Genomic DNA, 15,951 nt, shown 5'->3' on the forward strand with positions numbered 1-15,951 from the left:
CATTGGGTCCAGATCTGCCCTTTGGTTTGCAAAAGCTCAACGGGTTTCCTCCCAGCAGCACTCGGGATCATTTGAAGGCAACTTTCACTTTTTATACCGGGGTCCCGCCAAGTGTGCTGAGCAGAGTCAGAAGTTTGCCCGCCGTGAATAGGTGTCCTCTCTAAAACAAACACATCAAAACAAACAGACAAAAGCCCGTAAACAGCATTCTGTGGGCATGCTAGGTGAAAGCGGGTCAACCAGGTACGTTTCCTGCAAGACTGTTTGTTCACAACTGTTACTATGCTGTGCAGAGCGTGAGCTCCAGCAGAAAGCACTGGGCGAGCAACATTTCCCAAGTGCTTGACCTCCCACGCTTTTTATTTTTTCTCCCAATGCTCCTTACTGTTTTCCATATAGACCATCAGAAATGCTGTTTGGAAAATGCTTCCCTACACAAATCCAGGTTCTTCCTAACATTGTCTCCAAGCTAAAAAGCCAGGCTCCTTCAACTATTTATTTCAGGACGAAGTGTTGGGTTTTCTCAGAATCTTAGCTCCTGTTCTCTAGTAGGGCCATCAGATTAAAATACAGGATGCCCCTTTAAATTGAATTTCAGATAAATGATCTTTTTTTTTTTGGGGGGGGGGGTATAAGTATCTTCCATGTAATATTCGGAACATACCTACATGATAAGAGAACTCCTTGCTTATCTGAAATACAAATTGAACTGGAGGCCCTGTATTTTTATTTGCTAAATCTGGCAAGCCTAGAAGGGCCCAAATGCCCTTCGTCCCTGCAAAGACGTTTCCCTAAGAACTGGACACAGTAGCCCAGGGGTGGACTACGACTGAGACAATTGATGACCTTGGGAGCCACCTTCAATTCCATTTTTTTCCGTCATGTTTTTAAAAGGAAAATGGTAATATTGTTATGAATGGTTAGTGGCCAGCCTGTGGCTGACAGGTACCAGATAGCTTTCCGAACCCACTGGCCAACTCCAGAAACCAATTTTTCCTCCCTCACCCCTGTTCATCAGTATATTTAAGTTTCTCTGGTGTTAGTATTAGGGAGCTTGATCCAAACATCATTTATAATCCCCTTTATTGTCTGTCTTCTCCACTCGACTGTAAGAAGCTTCAAAAAATAGGGACCAACCATGTTTACCTTGGTCATGGTTGTACCTCTGGTAGCCGGCACAGGTGCCAGCATAGGTAAGTGTTCAAAGATCTTTGAATAAATGAATTAATGACTTAATCACACTCTGGAAAGCGAAGCAAACCAGATAAGCTGATGCTCTGAAAAGAAGAGCTTGCCAATGGGAGTTTTCCTCACGGTTGGGATTTGTCATCTACCCCACGTTTTCCCAGACCCATTAAATCCTGCTCACCTGTGTTGAAGCCAATTCCGTTGGTAGATGCCTGTGCAAAACAAGAACATCTAATTGCTATGACTAAAATAAAACATTTCAACCAAACACGAGCCGTTTTCCAGAAGCTGAAATACTTCTGGGAGCCTGCAATTTTTATCGAGGTGTGGAACTTGGCCCTTCGCAGCAGGCTGGCCTGTGCCCAGTGGGTGTGGGAGTGGGGCAGATCACGCCGGGTCTTCCCACAGAAACTTCCTGATCCAGAGGAATTAGGCAACGTGAACAAGGGCAGCCTCAGTGGCGGGGCAGGTATAGGAAGCAGGACACAGCATCCCATCACTCTGACCTGGTGAACGTGTATCTGGTGTCTGGCACGCGGGACCAGAAAGACTTGGAGTTTTTGCTCTAAGACATAGTGACGCTGCCGCCACCTAACATGAACTCACCCATACTTGGGGCTTGTCAATATTGAAAGCATCCTGGGGACTGTCCCTGGAGCAGGAGATTATCTGCAGCTTGGCAGCTGTGGCTTCAGTGCTGGGTGTGTGTGTGTATGGGGGGGGGGGTGTTAACGCTGAATCTATATATATAAAAGGCTAATATGCAAAGTGTCCCTTCGGGAGTTCAACCGCAGACCGCTCGCTATGATGTGCGCTGACCACCAGGGGGTGGCACAGAACAAAGGAAGGCCCCAGTCAGCAGCCAGCAGCTGGGGAAGGGAGGCCCCGGCCGGCAGCTGGAAGGCCCCTATCGGCCCTGATCGCCGACCAGGCCTAGGGACCCTACCCATGCACGAATTTTGTGCACCAGGCCTCTAGTTGATTTATAAGATAAAATAAAGAGAAGTTCAGCAAGGAGAGCCCTGGGTTCCAGGAGGGTAGCGGAGTGCAGTCTAACTTGTGTTGCTTCCTGAGGATAAGTATAAAGATCTATGTTCAAGGCCCAATCCAGGCCCTTAGACAAGTCTTTTAACCTCAGTCTTTTTATCTGTGAAATGGGAACAACCATGCTGACCTCAGATTTGTGAGGTTTGGATAAGACAGCAGATATGAAAGCCCTCTGTGAACGGCCAAGAGCTGGATCAATACGAGAGAGAGTTACCACACAGTGTCCCCTTGAGCACAGTGCTCTGGCCCTCAGCGCTTGATGGATCTGGCAGGTTGCTGCCAAGAGAGCACAAAATAGCACCCAACTGGGAGCAAAGAAAGATGTTCCTTGCACAGCCTGAAGCAAAATAAAAAGAGCTTCACATTACATTATATAATTCCTTTTAATCATGGAAGAAAACATTTGCCAAGCGCACACTTGAAGACATACAGTCTCCGTGGGTAGGAGTTTTTGGACTGTGCAGATTCACTTGGGAACATCTTGATGGCCCCGAGATGTAAGGCCGTAGGTGAGCCTTCAATGTGGCCTGAATGTTCCTATTGATCTCCCTGAGTCTGTTTCTGGCCTGGCCCAGGCCCTTGCTGGCTTTGCTGGTACACGGGAGCCAAATGCACACACGTGTAGTTCTAATTCATTGGAGGGAAAGTAAGGCAGGGTGTGTGGCTGCTAAGTGACTTGCTACTTCCTCTGCTGTGAGATGCGACACCCACTGGAGGGAAATTCGTTAACGCGTAAATATGTGTGTACGAGAGTCTGCCGAGACAAGGCAGCAGGGCACCGAGTCAGACCTCGTGCCTGAAGAGGGCTTTCCTGCCGGGCTTTGTCTGTTCCTTCCTCCAGTGTCGCATTCCCCGCAGTGGTCCCTTAGGGAACATCCTACTTCCAGCCCCACACGGTCCCCACCAGGACCCACAGACCTCTGATTCCCATCCTTCTGTTTACTTCTCTCTATTGCCAACTCTCTGCAAAGAGCACGCGGGGCTTGGAGCTGGCCAGAGGTTCTGCTTACGACTCTGGGAAGGCACAAGGCAATCTTTATGCAACCCGACCTGCCCATCCTCCCCTCCTTGCCTGGGCCAAGAATAGTCAATGATCGTGTTCTGGAAGAAACCCCACCTTGTCACTGGGTGCTCGGAGCCGAGAGGAGGGGGAGCAGAGCTGGAGGCACATGCGTGAGGCCAAGCCGCAAGGCCCAAGGCTCCAAAGTCAGAGGGCTCGGCTCTGATGCGCCACTTCCCCATCCCTCGCCAAGGACAAGCCTAGTCCTGATGGTACCCTGCGAGGAGGGTGTCTGCCCGCCTCCCAACGCCCACTGGGTTTATATACACCATGTGTGTAATACATACGGGTGTGTTCACAGAGGCAGCATCTGCCAGTGAACGCTCAAATGGAAGCATGCATTTCTAAGAAACACACAGTGTGCCTCCGAGCCCATATGTGTGCACCGATCTACGCAAGAGTGCTTTCGTATGAGTGAGCATACTGTCAGAGATCGTCTCAAAGTTCAAATCGGATCTCTGCTGTGCACATAGCGATGGCTCCTAAATGCTCTTAGGATAAAGACCTTCAGGTGTGGCCCCTGCCCCCTTTGGCAGCTTCATCCTGCACCTGCTGTGCTCTCCCTCTGCACACCGGCTGCACTGACCTTCTCTTAGAACTTCTTATGCACGAGGGGCTTCCTTCCAGCACAGGGCCTTTGCATGTGCCTTTCTCCCCGAGTGGCATATTCTTCTCTCCTCTCTTTCTCTAGAAATGATCTGGCCTTCCTTAGCTCTCGGCCAAAACCTGACCTCCCCAGGAGAACCTTTACTGAGCTCTCCGTCTTACTAAAAGATGCCCCCAAAACACCTGTATCTCCTTGTTAGCAGCTATCCCAGTTGCAACTTTGCATAATTTTTCAAAATATCTCTCTCCCATTACGCAGACTCAGGAAGAACACAGTGGCCATGCATTGAATTAAGGGTTCATATACTTACCCAGGAAGAGGGGTCAGTGTAGGAGCCTGCCCTTACGTAGCACTGAGGTAGCAGTGGGACCATGACTACTAGACATGGCATGTTCGCTGATTTGGAGCGCACGGAAATGTGCTGGGGAACCCGCGTGTGTATTTATCTAAGGAAGAATGATTACAGTGCATCTGTGTCCTCTAGGGATGTGCATATTCGTATGGAAGTAGACACAGAAGAACCTCCAAGTGAACATATATGTATGTGAAAATGCACATGGGTATCTGTGTCGATATGGGTGTTGGCATCAATGACCAAGTCTGTGTGTGTGTCAGTGTGTTTATCTGGGAGGTATATGTATATGTATGAGTCATACCCTTCTCTGCAGCTGGGCGGGTCCCCCTTCTGATTTTGAGGTAGGAGGGGGGTGTACATTAGGCAAATTGATTCACACAGACCTCAGTGTGATTTGCCTTGACCAAGACAGAGTGTCCAAGAGCAAGGGGCACTGGACAAGGAGCCCATCATGGAGCAACATCCCCCTCTCTTCCTGGGCTGCTCCTTCCTGGTCTTCAGGCAGAGGCTCTGGGACCACGTGACAACGATGCTACTGGGAGGCATAACTGTTGTCACAAAACACATTTGTAATCAAGTGCCTGATTGCTCAAGGCTCTTGATTATCACCTTCCTTCTCTCTAGTCATGTTGTATTTTTAAATTGTTTTCACCTACATTGTTTTATTTGATAACAGGAAAGTTAGAATCGAGTTGATTGGCAGCAGCATTATTTTGGTGAATGCGCGCAGCTGTACGGGATCATGTTTTCCATGCCTTCATCCTACATCCTCTTGAGTAGGGAAGGGTGGGAAGGGGAAGGCAGTGTGATTTCTAGGTCCCCGAATGCGATCCTCAGAGCACCTGACTCACCGTCCTCTACAGGAAGCTGTGGCAAAACCCAATCGCTGGCCCTCAACCACAGCCTGTTAGATCAGAATCTCAGGGGTGGAGGTGGGGGAGAAAGGGTGCAGGGAGAGGGGGAGGGGCATCAGGAATGTGCAATTTCTCAGAATTTCCCCCCAATCACTGTTGGGGCTCTCTGCCAGGTTTGGGACCTACTGCAGTAAAATAAAATACTGTCAGGAGATTCACACCAAAACTGACCCCACTAGCCCTTCCACAGTCCTTTAGAAAGAGATTTCTAAGGCTGGCCACTTGGGTCCTGGAGCCTGAGCCACCGTTCTCTAGGGCTGAGGGAGCGAGGTGAGCAGCTGGATTTCTAGAGAAACACGGCGGGAACTTAAACCAGCAAGGGAGCCTGACTGTTTGTGGGCAGCACAGGCTTATGGGCGCAATACATCTCACGAGAACAGTGAGTACCTCTCCAACAGAACAAAACAAACCAAACAAAGCAGGCTTGTCTGCAATATTTAGAAACATCTAATAGGCGTTTTATAGAGAGAAAAGTGGGCAGGAGAACGGAGACAGAATGGGGATGGTGAGGGCAACTCCCCGGGAAGGGCAGCCGTGCTCTGGGACACCAGGCCTGGGCTGCGAGATCAGTAATGGCGAGGCTGGAAAGAAAACAGGGGCTCCCGGGGACTCCGCTTTTGCTTCGTCATGGATGTTGCTGCTGTGATTTCCAAAAATTGTTTTCACTTCCTGGATAAATGAACACATTCAGAAACTCCAGTCTTCCCCTCACAGCGCTGGGAAAATAAGAATGGAACAAGCAGGAGAGATGGTCCTCGCCTGGCCTGGTCCTCCCTCATGGCTGACCCGCCTCTGGCCACCTGGGCTCCAACGTGAAGGGCCTGCTCAGTGCCCAGCCCACCCTGGTCATCGCTAATGTGAAACCTGAGATGTTGACACAGATCTGGGCAGAGAACTGGGAACAGCACTCCATTTCCAGATGTCAAGGGTTTCCGGACTCAAAAGCAGTGATTTGACTCAGCGCAAAGCCGTGGGCCGGTCCAGGTGCCTTCCTCTGCCCCCGACCTGCCAGGGGCAGCTCAGTCCTGCTGAGCTGACTCAGGTGAAGGACACCGAGCTGCCAACTCTCAGGGCAGCCTGGCTTCCTGGCTTCTACTTAGCCACAGCCTACTTACACAGATGGGCTTCCCCCTTAGCTCCAAGCTCAGACATTAATCCGGCCTCTCTGGAAAAATCCCTGGAGAATCACCAAAATGCGCCCATAAGCAACGTCCTCTCAGCAGGGTCTCTCTCCTCTCTGACCTGATCCCGAGCACAGCGGCTCTGGGTCGGCACACCTGGCTTTCCTCCAGTGAGTCCTGTGATCTTCGACAACTTAACTCCTTTAAGTTTCAGTTTCCTTTCTGATAAGATGGAGACAAATATAATCATGAGCCACTCTGATCGCAAGAGGTGCTCTATGGAATAGAGACCCACTGTTGCACTTTTCAAACAGTGGGTATTGGTCACCACATCACTTGAATAGACTGATGTTAACCCAAGTCCACAGGCAGGCACAGTGGCACCTAATAAGGCAGAGGGAACCCTGCCCTGGGAGTTCCCCGGGGCCGAGACCGTGCTTTCAAAGTCAGAGCCCAGGTGCAGCGAGTGAGCTTTCAAAGAGACAAGTATAGAAACATCTTTTCATCCACCAGCAAGGGGTGGGGAGGGAGCATTCTGTTTCATTTATAAAATGCATCTCTGTAAGCCTGTTCCTCAAAATGTGGTCCATGGACCACCCATGTAGGAAAAACCTGACAAACTTGCTAAAATGCAGATTTTTAAAAATACATATTTATTTAATAAATTGATTGGGGGTGACATTGGTCAACATGAACATACAGGTTTTAGGTGTGGGTTTCTATGACACAAAATTTGTATATTGCACTGCGTGTTCACCACCCAAATTCAAATCTTCTCTTGTCACCTTATATTAGGACCCCCTTCTCCGCCCACCCCCTTTCATCTGGCAACCACCACACTGCTGTTTGTGTTCATGCATTTCAGATTTGCAACAGCATGAATGCACCTTGACAACATTATGCTAAGTGGAATAAATCAGTCAGAAAAAGCTAAGAACAATATGATTTCACTCATGTGTGGGGTATAAAATGCAGATTCTTGAGCCCCAGCTCAGATCTCCCAATCTAGATGCCCTGGGGGTGATAATTCAAAAATGCTGATCACTGTTCCTGCTAGGCCGGTAGACCTGTAGGAATTATCATACCTGGAACATATGATACATAAAACACACACAAAGAGACATGTAAAAGTATTCATGGTGGGTTTAAAATCTATGAATAATCTAATTCCATTTTTATTAAAAATCTATTTATACACATTGTATAGCCATGCTTAGGGCAAGGACTGGGAGCCTGTGCATCCCAGGCAACAATGGCTGTGTCTAGCCGGTAACGTTATCTTGATTGAGCTCATTTTGTGTTTTCATAATTTTTTTTAATGTTCTACAATTTTTAATATCTTTTCAACAAGGAAAAACAAAGTACTTTTAAAATAAAAGCAATGAAGCCAGATGTGCAGCACTGAAGACTTCCTGAAATCTTACAGATGTCAACCCAGGTATTTCTCACTAGAGATGATGAGACAGGCCTAGAGCAGGAAAGTGACCTGCCCGGGGTTGCCCAGCCAATTAGTGGCTGGCTATCAAGTCTCAGGCTCTTAGACCGGAGGGCTCTGAAGTGCTCGGTGCAGGCCAGGGACCTGCCTCCCTTCCTTCCAGGCCCACGAGGGTGACGGAAAGACCACAGGAAGTGCAATGATTCCGCGGGTGGGGAAGGATGTAATAGCCTTTGCAGACAGAACTGTGCAGCCCTCGTTACTCTCTCTCTGGGAGTTAGTAGGTCATTTGCAAAAGGCATGGGAAGAGCAGCTGATGAAAAGGTCTAATAGTTTGGAAAACTGCTTAACCCTCCTGCTCTATTTCTGGATTTTCAGGGCCAAAGACTGTTGAGATCCTGATTTCCCTCAGAGGTTTTCCTGTTTAGGAATGCAGTGAAACCTCTGAAATCCAATTGAATTGGGAGCAGCGTAGCTGGGATTAGGGAACGGTCGGAATACTTTTTAAAAACATTCAGGTCTATTGTTTTCAAGGACATAGGATTTTCAGACTTGAAAGGAGCTTAGTCCCGCTCCCGCTCAGCGCAGGAACTCCGTGTGCTTCGTCTTGCACTGAACTTCATTTGGGCTTCCTTGAATGCTCCCAACAACAGGAGGCTCACTATGCTGATAGGTAACCTATTTCACTCTTGGAAAAATCTTTCCTTCACCTGAGCTGGAATCTACCTTCCTCTGAGGTTCTGCTTGCCTTCTGGTTTTCATATAGAACTGAAAAGCTCTTCTTCCTACAATGATTTGAAAATATCTGAAGGCAGTTATCATGCACCAATAGTCTTCTTCTGCAGGCTGACCACCACCAGGATATTCAACCATTATTTATATGATAAATGTGATCAACTCTAATTAAAAATATAAACTGCTCTCTCTACTTAGCCTCTATATCTATATCTAAATATTTATATCTAAATATTTATATCTATCCATATCCATTTCTATATCTATATCCATATCCATATCTATATCTATATCTATCTATCTATCTATCTCGATATCGCTATAGATATGGATATTCAGAGAGCTTAGAGACCACCTGTGCAGGCCATTTTATAGATCCAGGCTTCTTTTCACCTCACCTTGGCTCCTATTATTCATAAGACACCCGTACTTCTCAAGTTCTTGAAAGTGCTTGGGAAGTTTGTTCTCTTAGGTATGTCAAAAATGCCTCTTTCACATTATATTTGCACAGTCAGTGAGGTAGGGATTAGAACAGAGCTGAATTTGGTGTACGTTACATTGTCGATGAAAAGTCTCATTCAAAGTGCATTGACCCTCCTTGCTCTTTGCTGTCAGGTCACCTGTCTCCCTTGCCCAGGATGATACTTCAGAATGGGTAACACACTACAGGGCCACGTAGGCCTGCACGTTTCCCACAAGGTTCAGCTAAGTGCTCAGTTTAGGAGACCTTCCCAGCCTGGGAACAAAAAGTGAAGTTGCCAGGACCCGAGGCGGGCTGTGCTTCTGCTTTACCCTGTGCTTGTTTAAAAGTTTCACATCCTCTTTTCAGTTTGGACTAATTCTCTGATGAAAAGACAAAGCGAAGATTCAGAGAAGCGAACTGGGCATGCCAGTGATTGGTTTCCTGTCCCAGTCCCCGGCAGCCATGCAGTCACATGCTTCGGAGGGAACATTCCTCCGTGCCCCAGCCCACAGCACTCTCCCTCTTCTCTCAACAAGGTATTGCATTTCCAGTTCTTACACTTGTCCTGGCGCAGCAGACAAGCTGCCTCATGCTGCTTCCTGGTTTGCATGTGTGCTGGGCTCCATGGGTGCTGGACTCACATGGTCCTGGGTTCCAGTCCTGACTCTGCAACTGGCCAGCTGTGTGGCTTTGGAAAGTTCCTGAACCTTTCCGAGCCTCCGTTTCCTCATTTGTTAGATGCAGACAATTATGCTACCGACATCAGAAGGCTGTCAAGATGACATAATGCCTAAAAAGGTGCCTAGCACAGTCCCTAACATTCTGCAAGATTCCATACAAAGGATCTGTTTAATATTATTAATATGATGCTACAGGAGGCAGAGACTGAACCCTATATTTTTCTCGTACTGCACACAGTAGATGCTCTATACTAGCCCCCAACTGATTCTGGTCTAGGCTTCCTTGGGCAGTAGGTTCACTGGAAACATTCTAAGCATCTTGTAATGACAGTTCCTATTCCCAAGCTCCTTTTCCCCAGATTCCCTCCCCCAATAACGATCTGAGAGTCGAGACTGGCGAGAGGGGGGGAGGGTGGGGGAGGGGGGAGGGGGAGGGGGAGGGGGGACCCACCCTGTCCTGCCACTTTGCACACCTGTCAACTTGCATCTCAGGATAAGGTTCTCATTTGACAGACTGCGAGGACTTGCTGTCCAGGCAAAGAAAACTTTATGACCATGAAGCCAACACAGACCTTATGTAACCAACCTGTCAGCAAACAGAGGCACAGAGGGACACTGGCAAATTCCTGCCCCAAAAGAAACAAATCGAAACAAAAGGAGGTAGAAAGCAAGGGACTGAGACATGCCTAAAATGCTCCTGCTTGTCAAGACCCTTAAAACTGATCAACGCTCTTAAAAGTATTCTTCAAAGGACAGGAATATGGCTAAACTCCCTTTTACCGGGGGATCTAAATTAACATTCATAGCTGAACTTCTAACTGACATTACATCAGATGCTCCTCTAACCAAACAAGCATGTACAGTATAATTTCCTAATTGCTGACCGATATCTGCTGAGGACTCTTGCTGAGTCAAAGAACATTCTTTCTCTTGTTCCCTACAGCAGATGGTTTGTTTATTGCCTGAATTTTGTGTTAATAATTTTGTGTAAAAGCAATAAACACCCCCACTGAAATGAATTTGTTATGTGACAGCCCCCCGTCAAAGCCTCCACAGTGGAGGGTAAGGGCAGATTTCAATGGGCATGTGGTGGACAGGATACACCAGTTCCCGGACCTCCTGACACCCTGGCTGTAGCCCCATCTCTCATGTCCTTGGCTTCTTACCTTGAGCAGGTCATTCTCCCTTGTAGGCTTTTGGTCTCTGCCGATGTCGAATGCTTTCTATGGGCTCTTCCAAGTCCGAGATCCCGTGAGGCTACGAGGAGTGTGGGGATTAACTGGAGAAGCTGCCTGCATCTCTAGGTGTGGGGCCCAGAGCAGGAGAAGGGGAATGTGATAACAGGTATGAAAGCCTTTGGAGAAAGAGGAAAGGTGCTGAATGGCAGACACTCTCCAATTCTCCACGGTCCGTTCCAAAATCATAGGCACCCAACTTTCTCCAGAGAGCTCAGCGCTCACCCAGACACCCATCACTGAACTGACAGGAAGCAGAAGGGGCCAGTGCTTTTCTGGTTGGGGACCGTGGCTGGGACAGAGGGAAGAGAAACGTGGAATCAGCTTTATAAGCGAGTGAAATGGCAATGAACCCTGCAGGCTGATCTCCAGGCTAGCGTTGCCAAGGAGGACGCTCCACCCGGTCAAACCTGGGCCAAGCCCTGGCTCAGACACACAGGCAAAAATAGAAAGGGGGTGAGAGAAGAAATGTGTTTACTTTTGTGATTTTTCCCTCATGCGCCTTCTAACAGCATTATCTCTCCACAAACAGGCAGTAACAGCTCCCAGGCCTGGCTCCCATTGATAAACCCTCCCCAACAGTTCAGCCCATAGTCAGTATCTGGGCAGCTGGAAGGTGCGCTCAGAAGGCAGCAGAATGGAGTGAACAGAGCACTGGCCCAGGGTCTGTCCCTCGCCGGTGAACCATGAAAAATCCTTCCCTGTGGCTGCACAAAATAAAGTGCTTACATCAGACAGAATCTAGAAATCGGTTTAGATTTTTGAGTTACATCTGTGGCTCTCTCTCCCAGGGGCAATCTCACCCCTCGGGGGGTTTTTGGCAATGTCTAGAGACATTTTTGGTTGTCACAACTCAGAGGGTGTTACTGGCATCTCATGGGTAGGGGCCAGGGATGTCAGACAATGAATAGGACATTCCCCCACCGCAGACAACTACCTGGTCCAAAGACTAGTGCTGAGGTTGAGAAATCTTGGTTTATATTAAAGTGAGAAGAGTGTTAGAGAGAAGGGAAAGGGGACAGAAGTAAAGAAAGAGGAGGGGTTAGAACCCTGTTTCTAGGTCATGGGGTGTTTATCAGCTAAGTGGCTTCCAGCTTTTCTCCCTCTGACCTATGTCCTTTCAGTTTCCCTTGAAATTACGAGGTGAAGTTTAGTAGTTGTTTTTTTTTTGTTTGCTTGCTTTTTGTTTTTTTGTTTTTACATTAACTTCTGACTTATCCCTCAAATGCCAAGCCCTGGTGCAGCACAAAGATCCCCACTCCGAGACACAGCCAAACAATAAATATAAGCAGCTATTAAGCAAGTAGAACTAGAAGGTGGGTGGTGGGGGTGCACGAAGGGACACAACAGATGCTCCTAACTCCATTTCCATGAGTCAGTGTTTCTGATGTAACAACAAAGAGTAATCACCATAGGACCAGCGAGACGAGCTCAGCTGGGAGCAGGCAGAACTGATCTGGCGCCCCAGCATCAGGAGAGACCAAGGCTGCAGGCGACAGAATCAAAGGCCAGGGAAAGGGTTAAGCAATCAGGGCATGCCATTCCTGTGCCATTCCACATTAAGTCACCGGGCAGTTATTACAAATAGTTACCTGTGGTTTCCAGCGGGGGAGGCAAGCACACTCCAGTCGAGGGGTTTTGGAGAAACAGGTGCAATGAAGTCATGGTCAAACAATTTATTTACTGTAAACTTTAGACTTTGCTCAGGAAAACAACTGAAGCTACCCCTGAAATGCCTGCCCACAACACCCTGTTTCAGCAAATAAGAGGAACGTGTTCACAGCTGTCAGATCCAGGCTGCTCCGGATCCTCCATCCGAGGGGGCAGGAAGGAAGGTCTCCTTCAGATACACATTACCAGCAGCAATAGATTACCCCTAATACTGGACTGATGAGGTAGATACGCAGAAAAGTCATCAAAACATAGCAGCCCCAGGTCGTCTGGGACCGAAGCCCTTCAGACACACACACGGACAAGTTCCATGCAAAGAGGAACTGAACTGTACAAGAAACAATCACTCCAATAAGTGTTCTCTTTTTTTACAGCTTACAAAAATAAAAAAAGGCAGAAAGATGTTCTTCCTCCTGCACATCTCTATACAATTTCATTCTAAATTTATTACACTTAAGTTAAATAGTCTGCTTAGTGTCTTGTCAGGGAAGGGGGTCTGAAAAAGTAGAAAAGCTGCATTAGAGCAGTGAGTCATTTGTACTACAATTCCTCCCGTGTGCATCAATGCTATCATTAGGCACAGTACCTTGACGGTTCACAAAGTCTTCCCTGCCCTGGGCATCTTCGCACAGCAGTTTGCTGTCTTTCTCCTGTCCCAGGTTATATCCACTGAGCTCCCCTGTGTATTCAGTCTTGTCATTGCTGTTGGAGTAGCCATTCCCATAGGCCTTCAGAGAAGACCTGCGCAGGCACAGAAGCTCCTGGAAGGCACTCCTGAAATCGGGGCTCCGGCAGTAGATGAGGGGGTTGAAAGCAGAGTTGACGTAGCCCACCCAGTTTAGGAAGATGTAAACGTTCTTGGGGATGAGGTTATCCTGGATCACGTGCACAATGTTGACGATGAAAAAGGGCAGCCAGCACAGGGTGAACGTGCCCATGATGATGCCCAAAGTCTTGAGGGCTTTGTGTTCCTTCAAGCAGAACTTGGAGGACCTGCGATGTCCGTGCCCGCTCCTCCCGTCCTCCACTTGGCTGAGGTTTTGGGCGTGGAAGCGGCCCTCAAATTTGTCGATCCTTTGGAGTTGCCTTTTGGCCACCTGGAAGACCCTGGAGTAGACGAAGACCATGACCACCAGGGGCAGGTAAAAGGAAACGATGGAGGAGGCAATGGCGTAAGCCTGGTTCGTGAAGAAGTCGCAGCAGGTCTCTCTGGCGTAGCACTTGATGGCGTCTTCGTGGGTGGCCCGGTACCAGTGCATCTTGATGGGCAAGAAGGAGGTGAGGCCTGACACGATCCACACCAGCAGAATGACCACCCGGGCCTTATTCTTGGTCAGCAGGCTCTGGTACTTGAAGGGCGACGTGATGGCAAAGTAGCGATCCAGCGCGATCACGCACAGGGTCTCAATGCTGGCCGTGACGCACAGCACGTCAATGGAAGTCCAAAACTCGCACCAGAAATTGCCAAAAGTCCACATTTTCATAAGGATGTGGCTGGCCCCAAAGGGCACCACCGCCAGGCCCATGACCAGGTCAGCACAGGCCAAGGAGGTGATGAAGTAGTTGGTGACCGTCTGCAGACGCTCGAACTTGGCAATGGCTGTGATGACCAGCACGTTTCCAAACACGATGGCCAGGACGATGAGCGACATGAGGATGGCCATGCCCACCACCCACGTCTCGTCCCGTTCCTGCGCGACGTCTTGGCCCAGTGCATGGCTTCCGTTGGGCGCCAGCAAGAAGACGGTGCGGTTCCCCGGTTGCCCCATGGCGCGCAGGCTGGCAGGTGAGCGCACGGGCTGCGGGCGCACTGGCCGCGCCTCAGAGGGCGGACCTTCGGCTGGGCGCTGGGGCCAGCGACGGGACGCCTAGAAGCCTCATTCAGCCGCCGTGGGGTGGGTGTGGTGGGAGCCCGTCCTGCACTCAGCTTGTGGGGTGCCCAGGGCTCGCGGTGCCCGTCAGTCTCAGCCTGAGATCTAGAGCAGCCGCCTCCAAGTGCGCGCTGCCCGTTATGTGCACAGCACTTTAGAGGAACGGCCTCCCAGGTGACGTGCGGGAACTTTCCGCCAATGGCTCACCCGCCTCTCCAAAGGGGCGAGGCCCCCACCTCTTCCTGCCCCTCCCCTCCCCTCCCCTCTCCCGCCCCCTCCTGGGGCGGGCCCGGGCGGAGCCCAGCTACTCCGGTCAGGCGGGCGGGCCACCACCCCTCCTGGCTCCCCCGGCTGGCTCCGGAGGGCTGGCACGCTTACCAGTCAACCTGGGAGCTTTGGGCCCTTCTGTGGCTGCTACCTGTCCGCCCTGGGCGCTTGTGGGGACTGAGATCTCAGGTCAGAGGACGGCACGCGGACACTCCCCCCACATTCGGAAACAGAGGCGAGTGCCCATGGAGACACGCACCGACAGGCACACTTGCACCCCGACAGACATGCTCGGGCTTATACGGAACCACAACCATAGACTGAGACACACCCGTGCAGCGCACCGACAAACACCCTGGCGAGCTCCGAAGCCGACAGGCGCAAAGTCACCCTGCCCAACACAGAGACAAACACAGAAGCACGGAGAAGCAGAAAGGCATGGGCACACACAGAAGTAAACAACACACGAGCGCTCACTTGGAGGCGAGCAGAGCGCCCCATCCAGGTACTCCAAACCCCTCACCATGCACCCGGACTCCCACGCGGTCCCCCTCTCCTTCCCGCGCGCGCGCACACACACATAGGGACACAGGCATATTCCCTTTCAAACATTTGGCAAGACCTCAGGAGGTGACTTCAACAGCTGCTGATTTCCTCAGCGCGCTCGCTGTCAAGTACTTTGGTGCCCTCCTTGGAAATTTGCAGGCATTGAGACATACCGTTTCAGCCTTTGGGTTTCATTTGGAGCTGGAGTGTACTATATGCATGTGTGTGTTTGGGGACGGAGAGAGAAAGTGGTATGCTTTAATGTTTCATTCTTGGGAGTGTGGCATCACTCCTTCATTTTTCTGTTGGAATGAAAACGCCTTGAACATGGACTAGTTTTCACTTCAACCTCAACTTCTTCAGTGATCCCATTGCAACTAGAAACATCCTTTCATCTGCTGGGACGTTTGTTGATCTGTTGGGGTGAGCCATTTGAAATTGCCGCTATTCTGTGGCTTCCGACTTTGAAAAATAGCAATTTCAAAGGACTTGGGTTATTACTCTGGCTAGCATTAAGGACGTTTTGCAGGCACAGAAAGCAAAAGATCATTTCTCCTTAAATAAAAATATCAGGCCAAGCTTTCCAACTAGGGTCTTTGTCTATGAAATACAGTACTATCCTTTCCATCTGGTATATGACTCTACTATTAAAAAGAAATTCATTTTTCAGGTTTGATTTCAAATGTATTAGTAGGGTGTGTGTGTTTTTAAGTATTTCCTACAGTGTAACCAGCATACTTTGTTGATTACATAATA

General features: G+C 49.3%; 1 protein-coding gene across 1 annotated transcript; it reads right to left on the reverse strand.

Moving 5' to 3' along the window:
- Nucleotides 1-12,501: 12,501 nt before the first annotated feature.
- Nucleotides 12,502-14,526, reverse strand: ADRB2 (adrenoceptor beta 2). The gene has a single exon (XM_006097439.3). The coding sequence runs from the start codon at nt 14,278-14,280 to the stop codon at nt 13,030-13,032; it is 1,251 nt and encodes a 416-aa protein (XP_006097501.1). The 5' UTR covers nt 14,281-14,526; the 3' UTR covers nt 12,502-13,029.
- Nucleotides 14,527-15,951: the final 1,425 nt, after the last annotated feature.

Source organism: Myotis lucifugus, unplaced genomic scaffold (genome assembly GCF_000147115.1).
Source record: "Myotis lucifugus unplaced genomic scaffold, Myoluc2.0 scaffold_202, whole genome shotgun sequence".
NCBI classification, from domain to species: domain Eukaryota; kingdom Metazoa; phylum Chordata; class Mammalia; order Chiroptera; family Vespertilionidae; genus Myotis; species Myotis lucifugus.

Coding starts and splice junctions, on each gene's coding strand:
- ADRB2 (XM_006097439.3), bottom strand. CDS start 14,280: ATGGGGCAACCGGGGAACCGCACCGTCTTCTTGCTGGCGCCCAACGGA.